Here is a 16,289-nt window from a genome sequence, read left to right as displayed (position 1 = left end):
GTATTCAAAACCATTACCAGTGGTATACCGTACCGTACCACTACTATTAATATTATATCATTTATTTATTCATTTATATATATACTTAGGTATTTTTACCATTATATATGCACTTTATATTTTTTTCCTAGTCATGTATCCAATCATCTCACCCTCTAACCTCTACGTTCCCAATAAAAAAACCCAAGCCTTCTTGCGTTGCGACTCTTCATCTTTTCATTCATCTAGGCATCGGCTTCATTTATGTTGCTCCCGTTCCGGCAACTCTCTCTCTCTTCGCAGTCCATCTCATCTTCTCCTTCATCAAATTGGGATGTCTTTCTCCTTGGTTTCGTATATCAAGTTAATTTTTATACAATTTTAAAGAATGTAGAGATGGAATTTAGGAATCTTTGTACTATTTTTTAGGGATGTTGGGTTCTTTCAGCAATTCTTCCATCTGTTTACTTCTTGTTTCTTAAATGAATCTCTATAAAATTCTCATAATTAAATAAGAAAGTTTTAGAAACCTAAAGAGAGTGACCAAAACACGTTTGGGTCTTGAATTTGGTTGAAAAAAAAAAATCAAATTTTGGCCCAAAAGAATGGCCCAAAACAAAGTGGTAATTACCATTACCATACCATGCCAACCGAACTATTTGGCATGTTGAAATTTGGTATACCGAAAGTTTGGCATGATAATGGTAATAGATTTTGTCATACCAAAAGTTTGATATGGTAATTGGTACATGGGTTTTGGTATGGTAATCGTACCAATACCACCCCCATATATATCTTGTGGCAGATATTTTAATCGAACTTACTAATGATTAGTGCAGCTTAAGAATTGAGCAATTTTTTTCGTTGTATTTGAAACATAATCATGTAAATGTAACGTTGTTCTAAAATTGAGACATATAAAGTTATTGTCCACTCTCGTTATAACACATGAATAATACATCGCATAAATTGTGTTTCAGATACCTATAAAAATGTCTCTGACAAATTAAATGAAGAGAAATGCTAAGGAGACTCTTAAAAGTGAGACTCTCCATGGACTTTCTCCTACCAAAGACAGAGCTATGAAGGGATTAAGATCGATGGTCCCAAGCCCATCATGACATTTTTCTCACGCATAAATGTTTAGTGTTTTGCTTATGATTTTCAATGTTTTTCCGTAGGTTCAGAGCCCTGATAAGATGTTTTTACTTTAATTTTTTCATCGGGTTTGATTTGAGGTTGGTAGCTCCTATGGAGTTCAGACAATCTGTTGTTTGTGAGCTTTGAGGTGAACTTTGGTCTGGAGATTAATGGAGGGAGAGAGGAAGAAAGTTAGAGAGGCTTCAGGTTTAGGTTTAAGGAAGAGGATATATGATGAGAACGATATTATATCAGACACAAATGACGATAGTCGGTTGCTCACCATACATCAAAGTAATTTTTGTAAGATTAAGAGAGCGTTTCAGATTGCGACTTTTGAGCCCCTTGTAAGCTAAAATCCCGACTCATTCGTTGTGTCTGTGACCTCATATTTTTTGCACAATATTTTATAAGGAAAACTAATGAAAATGGCTTGAAAACTTTGAGTTTTAATGATAAGGACAAAATAAAGGGTAAAGTGAATAGTACCAGGATTGACTTTTTAGTGTAAAAATGTGGTTTTTCGTTAAAGTGAACAGTACCGGGTGCTTTTCGTTAAAGTTCCCTATTTTATAATGTTAGCACAAAAATTGTCGTTAAATTATGAGGTGGCAAAAAGTTTCACTTTGAGAGAATCGCTTAACATTTCTCTAAAATGAATGCACTAAACGATGATCATTTATCGGGAAATTCAATTTTATTATTGAAAAAGATAAAATGAAAGGAGTGAAGGAAATGGAAACACATGATGACATATATGATTGGGAAGTTTGGAAATATGTCTTGTAGTGGGAACAGCATATCTTTGAGCATGGCTAAGTGGAAGATCCATCATCCATCTGATCTTCATTTTTAATAAACAAGAATATATACCGGATACCAAAGATATGATCGATAAGAAAAACTACAACTTGTTCAAAGAAAATACTATTACAGGTTGCTTGTCCTTGTGGCCTACACCCACTCCTCACGCGAGAATCAATTTGGAACACAGATAAAGCAGTTCATTTGAAGGAGATAAATTTGAAACAAATAATGCTGTTCATTTGAAGGAGATAAATTTGAAAAGAAAAGCCATACATGGACTAGCAAGTTGTATTTAATTGTCATGGATCATGTTTCCCTAATCACGACCATTATTCATTCGTTTTTCTTTTAGATTAAAAAAAAAAAGTTTAGTAGGAGATTAGCTATTCTCACCACCAGCGTTAGGGCATACCCACAATATCAAAGTAAAGAAAACAAATTAAAACAATGATAGAACAATGGTTTTCTTTGGTACCTGAAAGGGTCAAAGTATATCTACCACACCAGATAGAGTTTGTAGATCCAAATATGGGTGATTTTCGAATAGATCGGATCAGAAACAACGTTTTTAATTTTCATTCTAAAATTTCATAATCGAATTTGGAATTTTCAGAAAACTAAAACTGTTTTGCAAAACGTTAACGATAAACCCTTACTTTCAGAATCGGAATTATTCCAAGCTGCACCCCTATACACAAACTAAGACGCACACTCATATTTGTCAACCATTCGCTGCACCATTCTCCTCATCACCTCCCATTCCGACGTAAGATCATTACCAAAACTAATTGGGATAACATGGAGGGCCGAAGCCCAGCAAGAGAACAAGACAAACGCGGGCCTTGAGACCCAACCGAAACGGGGCGGAATTAGTGTATGAGGCCCAAATAATCGTATGTCCGAAACGCCGTCGTTAGCTTCCGGAAGTAAGCAAAAATGTCCAGTTTCAAAAACGCGCGCCCTAAAACTAGAGACTCCAAAGGCGGCGTAGAGAGATGCAGAGTGAGTTCGCTGCGGCGGCGCTGCCTCTGCGAGCGCGCCTCCTTCACTTGCTCATCGAATCTGCTCAAGTACGCCGGTTTCGAATTATTTATCGCTCTGAATTTAATCGATTTTATTCTCAATTTCCTCAAATTCTCACACCGGAATGCAAAATTTAGCAACTCCAAGTCGCTCCGATAGTGAAATACACCGCATTGTCCCTCTTCGCTCATCGATTTTATCCTCGATGTTTGTCCCGGTAAGTAATTCCATCTAAAATTTTTCAATTTCTGTTTTTTCTTCAATTAAAATTAGGGCTTCACTTGATTTGGAAGTACATTTGAAGGTTGGAGGAACGGGCAAATGATGTAGCAAACTGGCTTTTGTATCCCTTGAGAGAAAGCAATTTGCAGCTGTTTGCGCTTGTTTCGCTGTGGATTTCAACGAAAGTAGGTTTTCGATCTTTTTCTCTGCAAATTTTCTTGGACTTTTCATCCTAATCTATGTCCATTTGATGCTTTATCGATAGATACACACTTCTCCGCATTTGTCTGTGAAGATATTCAAGTCTTTGGGGGACAGCATCATCAAGGAGCAACACTACACCGTTCGAGATTACTTGGAAGCGGTAAGCCATAAATATGTAGTGCTATTTTTGCCAAGGGCTTCGCGAAGCACGTATTCCACATAAAAATTTGATCTTTTTTCTTATCGGGTGCGTTACATTTTGGTTGATCATGTCACAGGAGGTGGTTTTAATGCAGGTACACTCTAAAGCTCTGGATTTTCTCTTCTCTTCTTTCTTTTTGTTTGCTTTGTATTGTGCTAGTCGGCTGAGAGTTGTCTATGTTCTTCATCAAAGGAAGTGAATTTTGAGATTGGCATGAACAATATTGCTTTTGTACACTTTGAAGAGCTTCTGCTCCAATTCAAGTAAGTTTTCGTTACCTTCATTGTACTGTTAGTGTTAGCTTCTTCCTTTCATGATCTGCTTGTTTTCGAGGATTACTAGCCTCATTTTGATACATCTTTCGTGGGGTTTTGAGTTCAGGGGAGTCGCAAAAGTTGGGGAACTTGTGAACTTTGAAGCAGGCATGGACATCATGGATCTTCTTTACGAAAAGGAGGAGACATCGATGCTCTACACCAATCCTCGCTCTCTCGCTGCATCGGTCTTGGCATGTTTAACAGAACCGAATCTTAGTACTAGTAAATGTTGCTAACTTTGGTTTGTTGTTCTCTAATTTTGTTTTCATGTTGTTTTGCAGGTTGCTTCATATATCATCACCGTACCTAAACAGATGTTGGAATTTCCTGTTCTTCCTTGGGGTAAGATTTCTAGTTTCCTTACTCTTTTCTCTCGTGATGTGCTTTGTGGAGGTTTTGTTTATTCACCATTTCGCGTTTTTACACCGCTATTGCAGCATCTCAGTTAATTGAAAGAAAGCACTGGTACTAATTGAGTTTATTCCTTTTAATTGCAGTTAAGTTTGTAACAGGATGCGATGAAGAGTTTATTCTTGATACTGTCACAGGCATTCTTAAGCACGTTTTCGACGCTTCTCGCTAGATAGGACTTCTGAACAGAGCAACTAATATGGTGTGTTACGTTAAGTACGATTTCATTGAAATCTTTCTTCGTTTCTATGTGCAAACAAGATGCAAAACCACTTGGATGCAATTCTTGTGCTGGTAAATCTTTGAATTTACATCTGGTTGACAAACTTGAAGATTTCTTGTGTTGGAATCCAATACCAAATTTACCAGTAGGAGTATTTAAGGGATGGGAACACTTCTAGTAAGTAGTCTCAAACAATGTCCGACTGATTTATATAATTTGGGTATTCCGTTACGATGATATTTGTGCTAATAAAATAAAAATATGTGAGGTTTTTTTTATTCAAATATTTTTATTTTTATTGACAAAAAAGTCACGTGACGGAGTAACCATGTTAGGTTGGTCTCCCCGCAATGCCAACAAGATCCCCTCTCGATCCTTTTAGGGACAGAGATGATCCTGGAGATCCGTGAATCGTGTCGTTCATCATGCATCGTGCGATCAGTTTTTGTCAAGTAATATTTGTGTTTAATTTTAAATAAAAATATTTAAAATAATTTCTTATTGTACGATGTACAATAAATAAATACGATTCACAAATTTTCGAAATCCTCAATGCCAAACAGACAAAAAAACTCAAATGTGATACGACACAAAGTTGTGGATTTGTTGGATGATATGATGACACAAAGTAGTGGACTTGTTGGGCGGCCAATCCAATCCAGAAAGGCGAGTCTCTCGACTGTGGACTTGCGGGAGTGGCAAAGAGTGTGGAGTGAGAGAATAGCGACCGGGCTGTCAGAGTTCTTTGGGGATTCCGAGAACAAAATAAAAGGATAAAGAAAAAAAAAAAGGCCCGAAAAGGGAGAGGGAGAGAGAGTGTCGGGGATGGATGCGGTGACATTCGGCATAATAATCGGCATAATCGTCCTCTTTTTTGTTGCTGTTGTTGTCGTGACCATCGAAGGCACTTGCAAGCGCCGTCCTTCTTAAGCCCTCCCTCCCGACAAAACAGACTTCTACTTCTCCACCAACACCGACCTTAAATTCGATAATTACAATAAAACCCCACCTTAACACACGACTGGGGTTTCTCAGAAAATGGCGCTTTGTAAGAAAGGTTTCGTCTTGGTTGCTGTTGCTTTGGTTGTTGCGCACTGTTCGGATCTGAGTTTTGTTTCTGGGTTCTCTGCATCTGCCGCTCACGAGCCTCACACTCAACACCACGGCTGCAGCCATGCGCACCACCACGACCACGGCCACGGTCACAGCAGCGGCCACAGCCACAGCCACGGCCACGGCCACCAAGAGGAGAGATTGTTGGCGACATCGAAGCTTCCCGAGGAATTGGCGGAGGAGGAGGACATGAAGTTGTACGGATTTGAATTTCATCAGCACGTTCATGGTCACGATCACGAGCATTTTGGTGCTCCGCAGCTCTCGGTTCTTGGTATTTCTTCGAAATTGTGTATGATGTGTGAGGCACTTAATTGGTTTAATTTTCGTTATACTGCTTGATTGCTTCGAATGCGGATTGAACGAATTGAAATTTTTGAAGAGGCCAATTGGTGGGTACAAAAGCTGGGAAATTTTCATTTTGGTATTGATATAAATGGCGAAAAGTATAATGCTTGTCTGGTTTGTAATCTGATTTCACGGTCGAAAGTGCGAAATCTGTGTTGCTGAATTAGCCATGACACAAGATTCTGTCTTTTAAAAAAAACCTTTGTTTTATTTTGCTTCACATCCGATTGTGTGTTTCTTTTTCGCTGCACCTAAAGTTTGTGTCATACAAAATAAGCTCATCTCGAATGTGTGAGTCTGTAACCGCTTTCTTATATATCTTTTATAGGTCTTTGGATTCATTCCTTGGGGTGCTCGCTTTTGGTGAGCATGGCCTCCCTCATTTGCCTGATTATATTGCCAGTGATATTTGGTAAGTGATTCAGTTGTTACTTACATTGTCTTTTTATTGACGCTGCCGATGACTTTTGCTTCAAGAAGCCTTTGCCGATGACCAGGACTGAAGTTACTGCTTTATTGCAGTGCAGGGGAAGCCATCCAAGGCAGTTGTTGATTCGTTGGCTTTATTTGGGGTCAGATTCTGCAGACCTGTTTATCTAGTTTTAAAATCTAATCCAATTGTATACGGTTTGCATCTCTTTAGTACCAATTTGATATGTATACTCTTTAAGTTTTCTTGTATCCGTGTTAAGATCGTCATCGATTCAAATACCCAATTTAGGCTTTAGGAATTGTGCCTCTATAAGTTTACAGAACTTTGACCGTTGGAGTAGATTGTTGGAGCAAGTGGATGGGAATGGGAATTTGACAATCTAATTTGTACTTCATTTGCAGGCTGGAGCAATGTTGGGGGATGCTTTTCTTCATCAATTACCACATGCTTTTGGTATGACAATAATCTGGAACTAGTTTATGAAGCCTGCGTTGATTTGCATCTTTTAGTTCATCCTTACACTGTACAAATCTATACCATATAATGTTCTTACACCTGATATAATCTGACGTTTCAAGTATTTAATTATTTCTTAAGTTCTTATATCTTAATTTGCGAAGAGCATATAACAATCCATCTTTAAAAAAGTAGCTTTTAAATTATGACAATGTGTAAGTGAAAGGTATAGAAAAGCGAAGCAAGAGGCGAAGAAAGCTGTGAGAGAAGCTAAGTTAGCGGCTTACGACGATATGTATAAACGACTAGATACCAAAGAAGGAGAGTTGGATATCTATAAACTATCTAGAGCAAGGGAAAAGAAGACAAGGGACCTAAACCAAGTGAGGTGCATCAAGGATGAGGATGGAAAGGTTCTTGCTACAGAGAACGCGGTTAAAGACAGATGGAGAGGTTATTTTCATAATCTTTTCAATGAAGGACATGAAATGAGTGCTTTTTTAGGGGAGTTGAGTAACTCAGAAGAGTGTAGAAACTACTCTTTTTATCGTCGAATCCGGAAGGAAGAAGTGGTTGTAGCTTTGAAGAAGATGAAGCATAAAAAAGCAATAGGCCCAGACGATATACCAATCGAAGTGTGGAAACTTTTGGGAGAGACAGGTATAACATGGCTCACTGACCTTTTCAATAGGATTTTGAAAACGAAGAAGATGCCAAATGAGTGGCGAACGAGCACTTTGGTGCCTATCTACAAGAATAAGGGCGACGTACAAAATTGCATGAACTATAGGGGTATTAAGCTAATGAGTCATACAATGAAGCTCTGGGAGAGAGTCATTGAGCATAGATTGAGGCAAGAGACACGAGTTTCGGACAACCAATTCGGGTTCATGCCAGGGCGCTCAACTATGGAGGCAATCTATCTCTTACGAAGATTGATGGAAAGATATAGAGATGGGAAAAAGGATTTACACATGGTCTTTATAGATTTGGAAAAAGCGTATGATAGGGTCCCAAGAGACATTCTTTGGAGGATTTTAGAGAAGAAAGGAGTACGAGTAGCATATATCCAAGCTATAAAGGATATGTATGAAGGAGCAAAGACTGCCGTAAGAACTCATGAAGGACAAACCGAAAGCTTTCCCATAACTGTAGGATTACATCAAGGCTCATCCTTAAGTCCTTACCTTTTTGCGTTGGTAATGGATGAGTTAACAGGACATATTCAAGATGATATTCCTTGGTGTATGCTTTTCGCAGACGATATAGTGTTGATAGATGAAACTCAGGAAGGGGTAAATGCAAAGCTTAACCTTTGGAGAGAAGTGTTGGAATCTAAAGGTCTTCGCCTAAGCCGAGCAAAGACAGAATATATGGAGTGCAAGTTCAGTGCAAATGGAGGCCAAAACGAGTTAGGGGTGAGGATCGGAGATCAAGAAATACCAAAGAGCGACCGTTTTCGTTACCTAGGATCTATCTTGCAAAAGAACGGTGAATTAGATGGAGATCTCAACCATAGAATACAAGCTGGATGGATGAAGTGGAAGAGTGCATCCGGCGTGTTATGTGACCGCCGTATGCCACTGAAGCTCAAGGGAAAATTTTATAGGACGGCAATAAGGCCGGCGATGCTGTATGGCACAGAATGTTGGGCGGTGAAACATCAACACGTACACAAAATGGGTGTAGCGGAGATGAGGATGCTTCGTTGGATGTGTGGGCACACGAGAAAGGATAAGATTAGGAATGAGGATATCCGGGGTAAAGTAGGAGTAGCCGAAATTGAAGGAAAGATGAGAGAAAATCGGTTACGGTGGTTTGGACATGTGCAAAGAAGGCCTACTGACGCTCCGATTAGAAGATGCGACTATGGGACAGAGGTTCAGGGCCGAAGGGGTAGAGGAAGACCTAGGAAAACTTTGGAAGAGACTCTAAGAAAAGACTTAGAGTACTTGGATCTAACGAAGGACATGACACAGGATCGAGCACAATGGCGTTCTAAGATTCATATAGCCGATCCCACTCAGTGACTTGGATTTTCCAAGTCTCCAACCGAGAAGTTTTCCTCACTCGGAAAATTAAGGGAACACTACCCCAACCTACATGCTCCACTCAGAAAGCTTCAACATACAAGCTTCAACAAAAGAAAATTCAAAGAACTTAGCGAAGAAGGCTTTGGTGTATTTAACACAATACGTTGAAATGAAGGAAATCTTATTTATTGATATCCCCGATAAGCTACAAATATGTACATATACATGAGTCAAAATAAACACACAAGAGGGAGCCTTCACAAAGGTTGCTTAGGAGAAGTCTCAGCAGTCGGTAGAGCCCCAGAAAGAGAAGGCACCGGAGGGGGATCATTTGGAGCCTCAGTACTGGACAGAACCCTAGAAGGAGGAGGCATCAGAGGTTGATCATTTGGAGCTTCATTACGCGGTACAGCCCCAGATGACGAAGGCAATAAATGCCTTTGGAACAAACCCACAAATCTCTGATGATCAAGTAAAACCTGACCATCAGTTTCTTTCATCTGGTCAAGCTTCCTCTTCATGTTTGTAGCATAGTCATGTGCGAGCCGGTGCAACTGTTTATTCTCCTGTTTGAGACCTCTAATCTCCTGTTTGAGACTCATCACTTCAGCCGCCAATGATTCAACTTGGCGGGTTCGAGCAAATAGGCGTTGGGCCATATTAGACACAGAACCTGCACACTGAACACTGAGAGCCAGCGAATCCTTAACAGCTAACTCATCAGACCGTTTGGAAAGTAGTCTGTTATCTTTGGGAGTGAGAAGGTTCCTGGCCACCACCGCAGCGGTCATATCATTCTTCATCACGGAATCCCCAACAGTAAGAGGACCAGTAAGGGAGACGAAGGATGGGCGCCATATGTTGTCTGGAGAAGGCGGGGCTGCCTCTTCAACAAGGTTCAAGTCAAAACGACGGTCGGAGGGGCCAGACATTTTCAAAGGTGTTGAAGAGAGAAGAGGTCGGACAAATCAAGATCTTAGAAGTGCAAGAATGAAGCTTCTACTGGTGGAGATTCAAGTGTGCTTTGGAACGTAATGCCAGCCCCTATAAAAATCTGCACTCGACGGAGCTTCAGAAATCGAAGAGGCGCCTGCTCAGAAATCGAAGAGGCGTTTGCTTTCTCAAAAACTGGGCTGCTTAGAGATCACGAGGGTTGATCTCAGAAATCGAAGAGGCGTTTGCTTTCTCAAAAGTTGGGCTGCTCAAAGACCACGAAGGCTAATCTCAGAAATCGAAGAGGCGCTCGCTTTCTCAAAAGCTGGGCTCCCCAGAGACCACGAGGGCCGATCTCAGAAATCGAAGAGGCACCTACTTTTCCAGCCTTGTCAGCACCTGTCACACGCACACTCAGCTTTGCGGAAATTATGGGCATTCTGTCGAAGACTTCTGGGGAAGTAGAAAACACATGAATCTTACTGTTCAATCACCCACTTCCCACACGCAACAATAGCTCATGGGTACCACAGAAAACTTTGCCAAAGTTCTCTGCCAAAGTTGAGCACGTGAAGCTTGCAGGTCCCACTACATCGCTCTGACCAAGAAGGGTAAAAGAATAGCAAAGAAACAGCACTAACATAGTTTAGACCTATAAATTTTGAAGGTCTAGCTACCATATTATTACCCACAAGGGTAAAGGAACAGTACCACTGCTGGATAATTGGAAAGTCCCTGTGTGTCAACCTCTGTGCTTCGTGGCAAGGTAGACTAGCAAACATGCCCAACCTTTACTCACATTCGAGAAAACACTCCCAATAAGATTGCTTGCTCCAAAAGCCAGACTCCCAACATGACTACTTTCTTAAAAATCGAAGAGAGGGTAAAGGAACAGTACCATTGCTGGATAATTGGAAAGTCCCTGTGTGTCAACCTCTGTGCTTCGTGGCAAGGTAGACTAGCAAACATGCCCAACCTTTACTCACATTCGAGAAAACACTCCCAACAAGATTGCTTGCTCCAAAATCGAAGAGGCACCGCCCTCCGAATCTCGAGAGCCAGACTCCCAACATGATTACTTTCTCAAAAATCGAAGAGACACTGCTCCCCGAATCTTCGAGAGCCAGACCCCCAGCATGATTGCTTTCTCAAAAATCGACGAGGCATCGTTCTTCGAATCAATCGAAGAGGCGCTCGCTTTCTCAAAAGCTGGGCTGCTCAGAGACCACGAGGCTCGATCTCAGAAATCGAAGAGGCACCTACTTTTCTAGCCTTGTCAGCACCTGTCACACGCACACTCAGCTTTGCAGAAATTATGGGCATTCTGTCGAAGACTTCTGGTGAAGTAGAAAGCACATGAATCTTACTGTTTAATCACCCACTTCCCACACGCAACAATAGCTCATGGGTACCACAGATAACTTTGCCAAAGTTCTCTGCCAAAGTTGAGCACGTGAAGCTTGCAGCTCCCACTAAATCGCTCTGACCAAGAAAGGTAAAAGAATAGCAAAGAAACAGCACTAACAAAGTTTAGACACATAAATTTTGAAGGTCTAGCTACCATATTATTACCCACAAGGGTAAAGGAACAGTACCACTGCTGGATAATTGGAAAGTCCCTGTGTGTCAACCTCTGTGCTTCGTGGCAAGGTAGACTAGCAAACATGCCCAACCTTTACTCACATTCGAGAAAACACTCCCAACAAGATTGCTTGCTCCAAAATCGAAGAGGCACCGTCCTCCGAATCTCGAGAGCCAGACTCCCAACATGACTACTTTCTCAAAATCGAAGAGAGGGTAAAGGAACAGTACCATTGCTGGATAATTGGAAAGTCCCTGTGTGTCAACCTTGTGCTTCGTGGCAAGGTAGACTAGCAAACATGCCCAACCTTTACTCACATTCGAGACAACACTCCCAACAAGATTGCTTGCTCCAAAATCGAAGAGGCACCGCCCTTCGAATCTCGAGAGCTAGACTCCCAACATGATTACTTCCTCAAAAATCGAAGAGACACTGCTCTCCGAATCTCGAGAGCCAGACCCCCAGCATGATTGCTTTCTCAAAAATCGAAGAGGCATCGTTCTCCGAATCTCGAGAGCCAGATACCACAGACCACTTTTTCAAAGTGCTCTGACAGAGTTAAAACATGTGAAACTGGCAACTCCCACTACCGTGATATGACCAAGCAGGGTAAAGGAATAACATTACTACTTGTTAGGGAGACTCCTATATATGTCGACCTCCATCCCCAACGAACAGGCAGACCTGCAAAAATGCTCAACCCTTCATCATATATGAGAGGGCACTCCCAACGAAACCTTTCGAAATATTCAGCTTTCTTTCCCCCCGATAATACCTCTGCAAACAAGCTATACTAGAGCAAGAATATCTCATATCATCAGGGTTAAAAGCAAGAGTATCCCATATCATGCTTTTTCCCTGTCTTTTCCTTTGGCCTTGTTTTTACCTGCAAGACAAGGAGAAAGAGAGCAATCAGTCAGCACTTGGAATCAAGCTTCCAGCCAGGAACTGACTGCCTGGAACCGCTTACCTGATTACTTACCTGGCATTGCTCTCGAGTACTCATCTTCAACATCTTATGTTTCCAGGGAAGATTCCGCATCTGCTTGAGGAACAGATAGGGCAAGTGCGAAGGATACAAGGAAGCATGTGGAGACAAGCGTAACAGCACACGTGCCGATACATCCATTACTCTGTCAAAAGCAAAAGTATCCCATATCAGCAGGGTGGAACGTACTCTAGATTTGATGGACTTGTTTTGACCCTCAAATTCTTCAGTCGGCCTTATACTCTGGAGGAAACCAGAAAACCCTCCAGCTCAGTTCAAGAATAAGCCTGTGGAAAGTTACTTCTTCAAAAGCAAAAGTATCTCATATCATCTCTTCTCATTTTTCTTCTCTTTATCCTTCATGCTGCTGAAAGATGGGGAGAAGGTGAACAATCAGTTGGAGCTTTGATTGCTTACCTTGTCTGTCACCTCTTTCAGCAGACCCCCTAGCTCGGCGACTTGGGGGACTCCTACTACATGGTTTGTATCGCGCTTGACCAAGCCTGAAACTACAAGTAAGCTTCAAGTGAAATTGATACATTACCTTGTGCATCTCCACCAGTTAAAGATACCACCCCTGGATGGAGGAAGAGTACTTCCAGAGAAGATGCCACATCTACCTATGAGACAGATAAGGCAAGTCAAGACGACACCACACTCCGATACTTAGAAGTTTCGTGATTACGAGATCATTCTCCCACAATATTTCCTAATGTCATTTGTACTAAATCATTCACTTGTACTCACTAAAGGAGAGCTTGAACCTATGTACTTGTGTAAACCCTTCACAATTAATGAGAACTTTTCTATTCCGTGGACGTAGCCAATCTGGGTGAACCACGTACATCTTGTGTTTGCTTTCCTATCTCTATCCATTTATATACTTATCCACACTAATGACCGGAGCAATCTAGCGAAGATCACAAAAAGCGACCGTTTTCGCTACCTAGGATCTATCTTGCAAGAGAACGGAGAATTAGATGGAGATCTCAACCATAGAATACGAGCTGGATGGATGAAGTGTAAGAATGCATCCGGCGTGTTGTGTGACCGTCGTAGGCCACTGAAGCTCAAGGGAAAATTTTATAGGACGGCAATAAGGCCAGCGATGTTGTATGACACAGAATGTTGGGCGGTGAAGCATCAACACGTACACAAAATGGGTGTAGCGGAGATGAGGATGCTTCGTGGGATGTGTGGGCACACGAGAAAGGATAAGATTGGGAATGAGGATATCCGAGGTAAAGTAGGAGTAGCCGAAATTGTAGGAAAGATGAGAGAAAATCGGCTCCGGTGATTTGGACATGTGCAAAGAAGGCCGAATGACGCTCCGGTTCGAAGATGTGACTACGGGACAGAGGTTCAGGGCCGAAGGGGTAGAGAAAGACCTAGGAAATCTTTGGAAGAGACTCTAAGAAAAGACTTAGAGTACTTGGATCTAACGGAGGATATGACACAAAACCGAGCGCAATGGCGTTCTAGGATTCATATAGCCGACCCCACTTAGTGGGAAAAGGCTTTGTTGTTGTTGTTGTTTGAAAAATGTATAATTTCTTAATAAATGATAATGTGTAAGATGCATGCCTTTTAGATTTATCAGCAGTTGACCCAGAATCTTATATTAATTGCAGGAGGAGGGCACTCCGACTCGCATGACCACCATGAAGGCCATTCCCATTCCCATTTGCATGAGCATTCACATTCGCATTCTTTGGACGATCTTTCAGTAGGATTATCCATCCTGGGTTAGTTCTAATCTGTGTTCTGCATGCTGTCTTAACCATGCTTCGTGTCTGCATGAATTTGTGTTTGTGTGGGTGTCCGAGGGCAGGTGCATGTGATGTATGTTTCTGTGTGCATAAATGTTTCTACGTGCACATCACTTCTTCCATACGACTCCGTAGGGCTGTAACCCTTTCTTTCGTTTCCTAGTGTTATTGGTTTCCTTGAGCTTCTTATTGTACCCGATTATTGTAAGGTCCTTCCTGATTGGTTTTAGTTGAATTTTAAAAGTACCGTATTGGTTGTTGCAGCGGGAATTGTATTATTTCTTCTGGTAGAAAAGACAGTGAGGTATGTTGAGGAAAACTCTGGAGGAACTAATGCATGGAGTCATGGTCATCATCATCATCATCATCATAAGAAGAGCAAGAAATTGAAGGATGATAATGATTCTCATGATGACTTGCAGTCAGAATCTTCTAATGGAAAAGATGGAAGGAAACTGACGAAGTCATCTGACGGAGAAGTGACAGCTGATGGTTTAAATGATTCTTTGATTGAAAATACTCAACAGGACTCTCATATTCGCAAGGCAAGCAGTTTAGTTGGCTTCTTGGTTTTTCAGAGAGTTTGTGTTCATCTTTGTTTAAAGTCGGCACAGACTTGACATCTACTGGCTTATATAGTTATATGCATCTTGCATGAATCTTACCATTATCTGATTTTTTGTGGTCAATCTAATTTTGTTAATCAACTTTTAATACTGGACTGCAATTTAAGTATGGCCATATTTCCATTGTGCAGAGAAACACTAGGACTGGTGGGAGCGATGATAAACAACATGTACATGCTGCAAATGATTCCACTCCTGAGGCCAAGTCCGCAAAAGGGGAAACTACTCGATCACCCTCAAATCTTGTGTTCGGCTATCTCAATCTCTTCTCGGATGGTGTTGTATGTGACTTCTTGCTTGCTCTCAAGCTTGTATATCTTTAAACAAAATGTGGTTCATGATAGATATTATTTACTGAAATATTTGTATTGCCACTGCAGCACAATTTTACAGATGGGATGGCTTTAGGAAGTGCATTCCTGCTTCATGGATCTGTTGGTGGGTGGTCTAGAACTCTGTTCTTGCTTGCACATGAGATTCCTCAAGAGGTTTGAGTTCTCTCTGTTGTTCGTTAATATGTAATGAGGTAGTCTAGATAGGCGGGCTGGCTAAACAGTCACATCCAATCTGAGTCTTGTTGTCTTGGTTCTTGGAGGTATATAACTTTATAGCTTGTTTTACCTTTGTTTCAGGTCGGTGATTTTGGTATTCTTGTAAGGTCTGGTTTCAGCGTATCTAAAGCTCTGTTCTTCAACTTTCTCTCAGCACTTGTGGCACTACTTGGAACCGCAGTGGTAAAGTATTGTCAATACTTTGTTGTAGGGTTATTCCATTTTGGTTAGTATCTTCGATAATTGAAATGAGAGTAATCCATTGCTATTGATGCAGGCTCTTATTTTGGGACAGAATGCAGGACAGTCATCTTTGATTGAGGTGACAATAATATAGCCCGGGAATGTTCTGGTTAAATATTCGGCTCATAAATGGCTTTCATGATCTAAGTAATTATCTTTATACTTTGTTGAATCTATTTTCAGGGTTTTACAGCTGGTGGATTTATATACATTGCTGTTGCTGGAGTGCTTGCTGAAATGAACAACAATGGCGGCTCATCGTTGAAAAGCACGGCTTTACAGCTAACTGCGTTGATACTTGGCATAGGAGTTGCCCTATGTATATCACTTTTTGAATGAAACTTTGTTTAGAAACCGGAGCGGGACTATCCAAATGTGCTGCACGGGCATCTGGGTTTTACAGCTGATAATTGTGCGGTGAATGTGGAAAAGGGACGGGAAGACAGAGAAGATGAAGGTGGTTAACCTTGCTGCGGTATTATTCTGGAAACTCTCGAGGGTGATACCATAGTGGACAACTCTCCATGGAAGACGGCGAACTTGCTCTTTTTTACTCCCCTGTTTAGGAGATTACGGTTTCTTCATGTCTTTTTCCTTTCAGATACCTATATATGTATAGGACGTGATTTTTGTAATGAAAGAGAAAAAGTTATCATATGCTATGCCCCTTCCTTTAAAATAGGAAA

At 41.2% G+C, this 16,289-nt stretch overlaps 2 protein-coding genes across 3 annotated transcripts; both read left to right on the top strand.

Moving 5' to 3' along the window:
* The first annotated feature begins 2,869 nt into the window (after positions 1-2,869).
* Positions 2,870-4,709, top strand: LOC103451508 (cyclin-J18). Its single transcript, XM_008390912.4, has 9 exons — positions 2,870-2,996; positions 3,087-3,166; positions 3,254-3,356; positions 3,437-3,535; positions 3,654-3,671; positions 3,770-3,840; positions 3,959-4,085; positions 4,176-4,236; positions 4,392-4,709. The coding sequence occupies exons 1-9, from the start codon at positions 2,922-2,924 to the stop codon at positions 4,475-4,477; spliced, it is 720 nt and encodes a 239-aa protein (XP_008389134.3). The 5' UTR covers positions 2,870-2,921; the 3' UTR covers positions 4,478-4,709.
* A 449-nt stretch (positions 4,710-5,158) lies between these two features.
* On the top strand, positions 5,159-16,258 carry LOC103451510 (IAA-alanine resistance protein 1-like). Of its 2 annotated transcripts, none has more exons than XM_008390915.4 (11): positions 5,159-5,915; positions 6,318-6,401; positions 6,512-6,561; positions 6,824-6,875; positions 14,046-14,159; positions 14,448-14,728; positions 14,941-15,090; positions 15,190-15,297; positions 15,442-15,543; positions 15,638-15,682; positions 15,787-16,258. In XM_008390915.4, the coding sequence occupies exons 1-11, from the start codon at positions 5,567-5,569 to the stop codon at positions 15,940-15,942; spliced, it is 1,491 nt and encodes a 496-aa protein (XP_008389137.2). In that variant the 5' UTR covers positions 5,159-5,566; the 3' UTR covers positions 15,943-16,258. The 2 variants fall into 2 exon arrangements, with proteins under 2 accessions (XP_008389137.2, XP_008389136.2); XM_008390914.4 differs by having other exon boundaries at positions 5,196-5,933.
* The last annotated feature ends 31 nt before the right edge of the window (positions 16,259-16,289 follow it).

The sequence above is a fragment of the Malus domestica genome, chromosome 13 (assembly GCF_042453785.1).
Source record: "Malus domestica chromosome 13, GDT2T_hap1".
NCBI classification, from domain to species: Eukaryota; Viridiplantae; Streptophyta; class Magnoliopsida; order Rosales; family Rosaceae; genus Malus; species Malus domestica.
The sequence above is the reverse complement of the archived record's forward strand: the minus strand, read 5'-3'. Positions and strand labels throughout refer to the sequence as shown.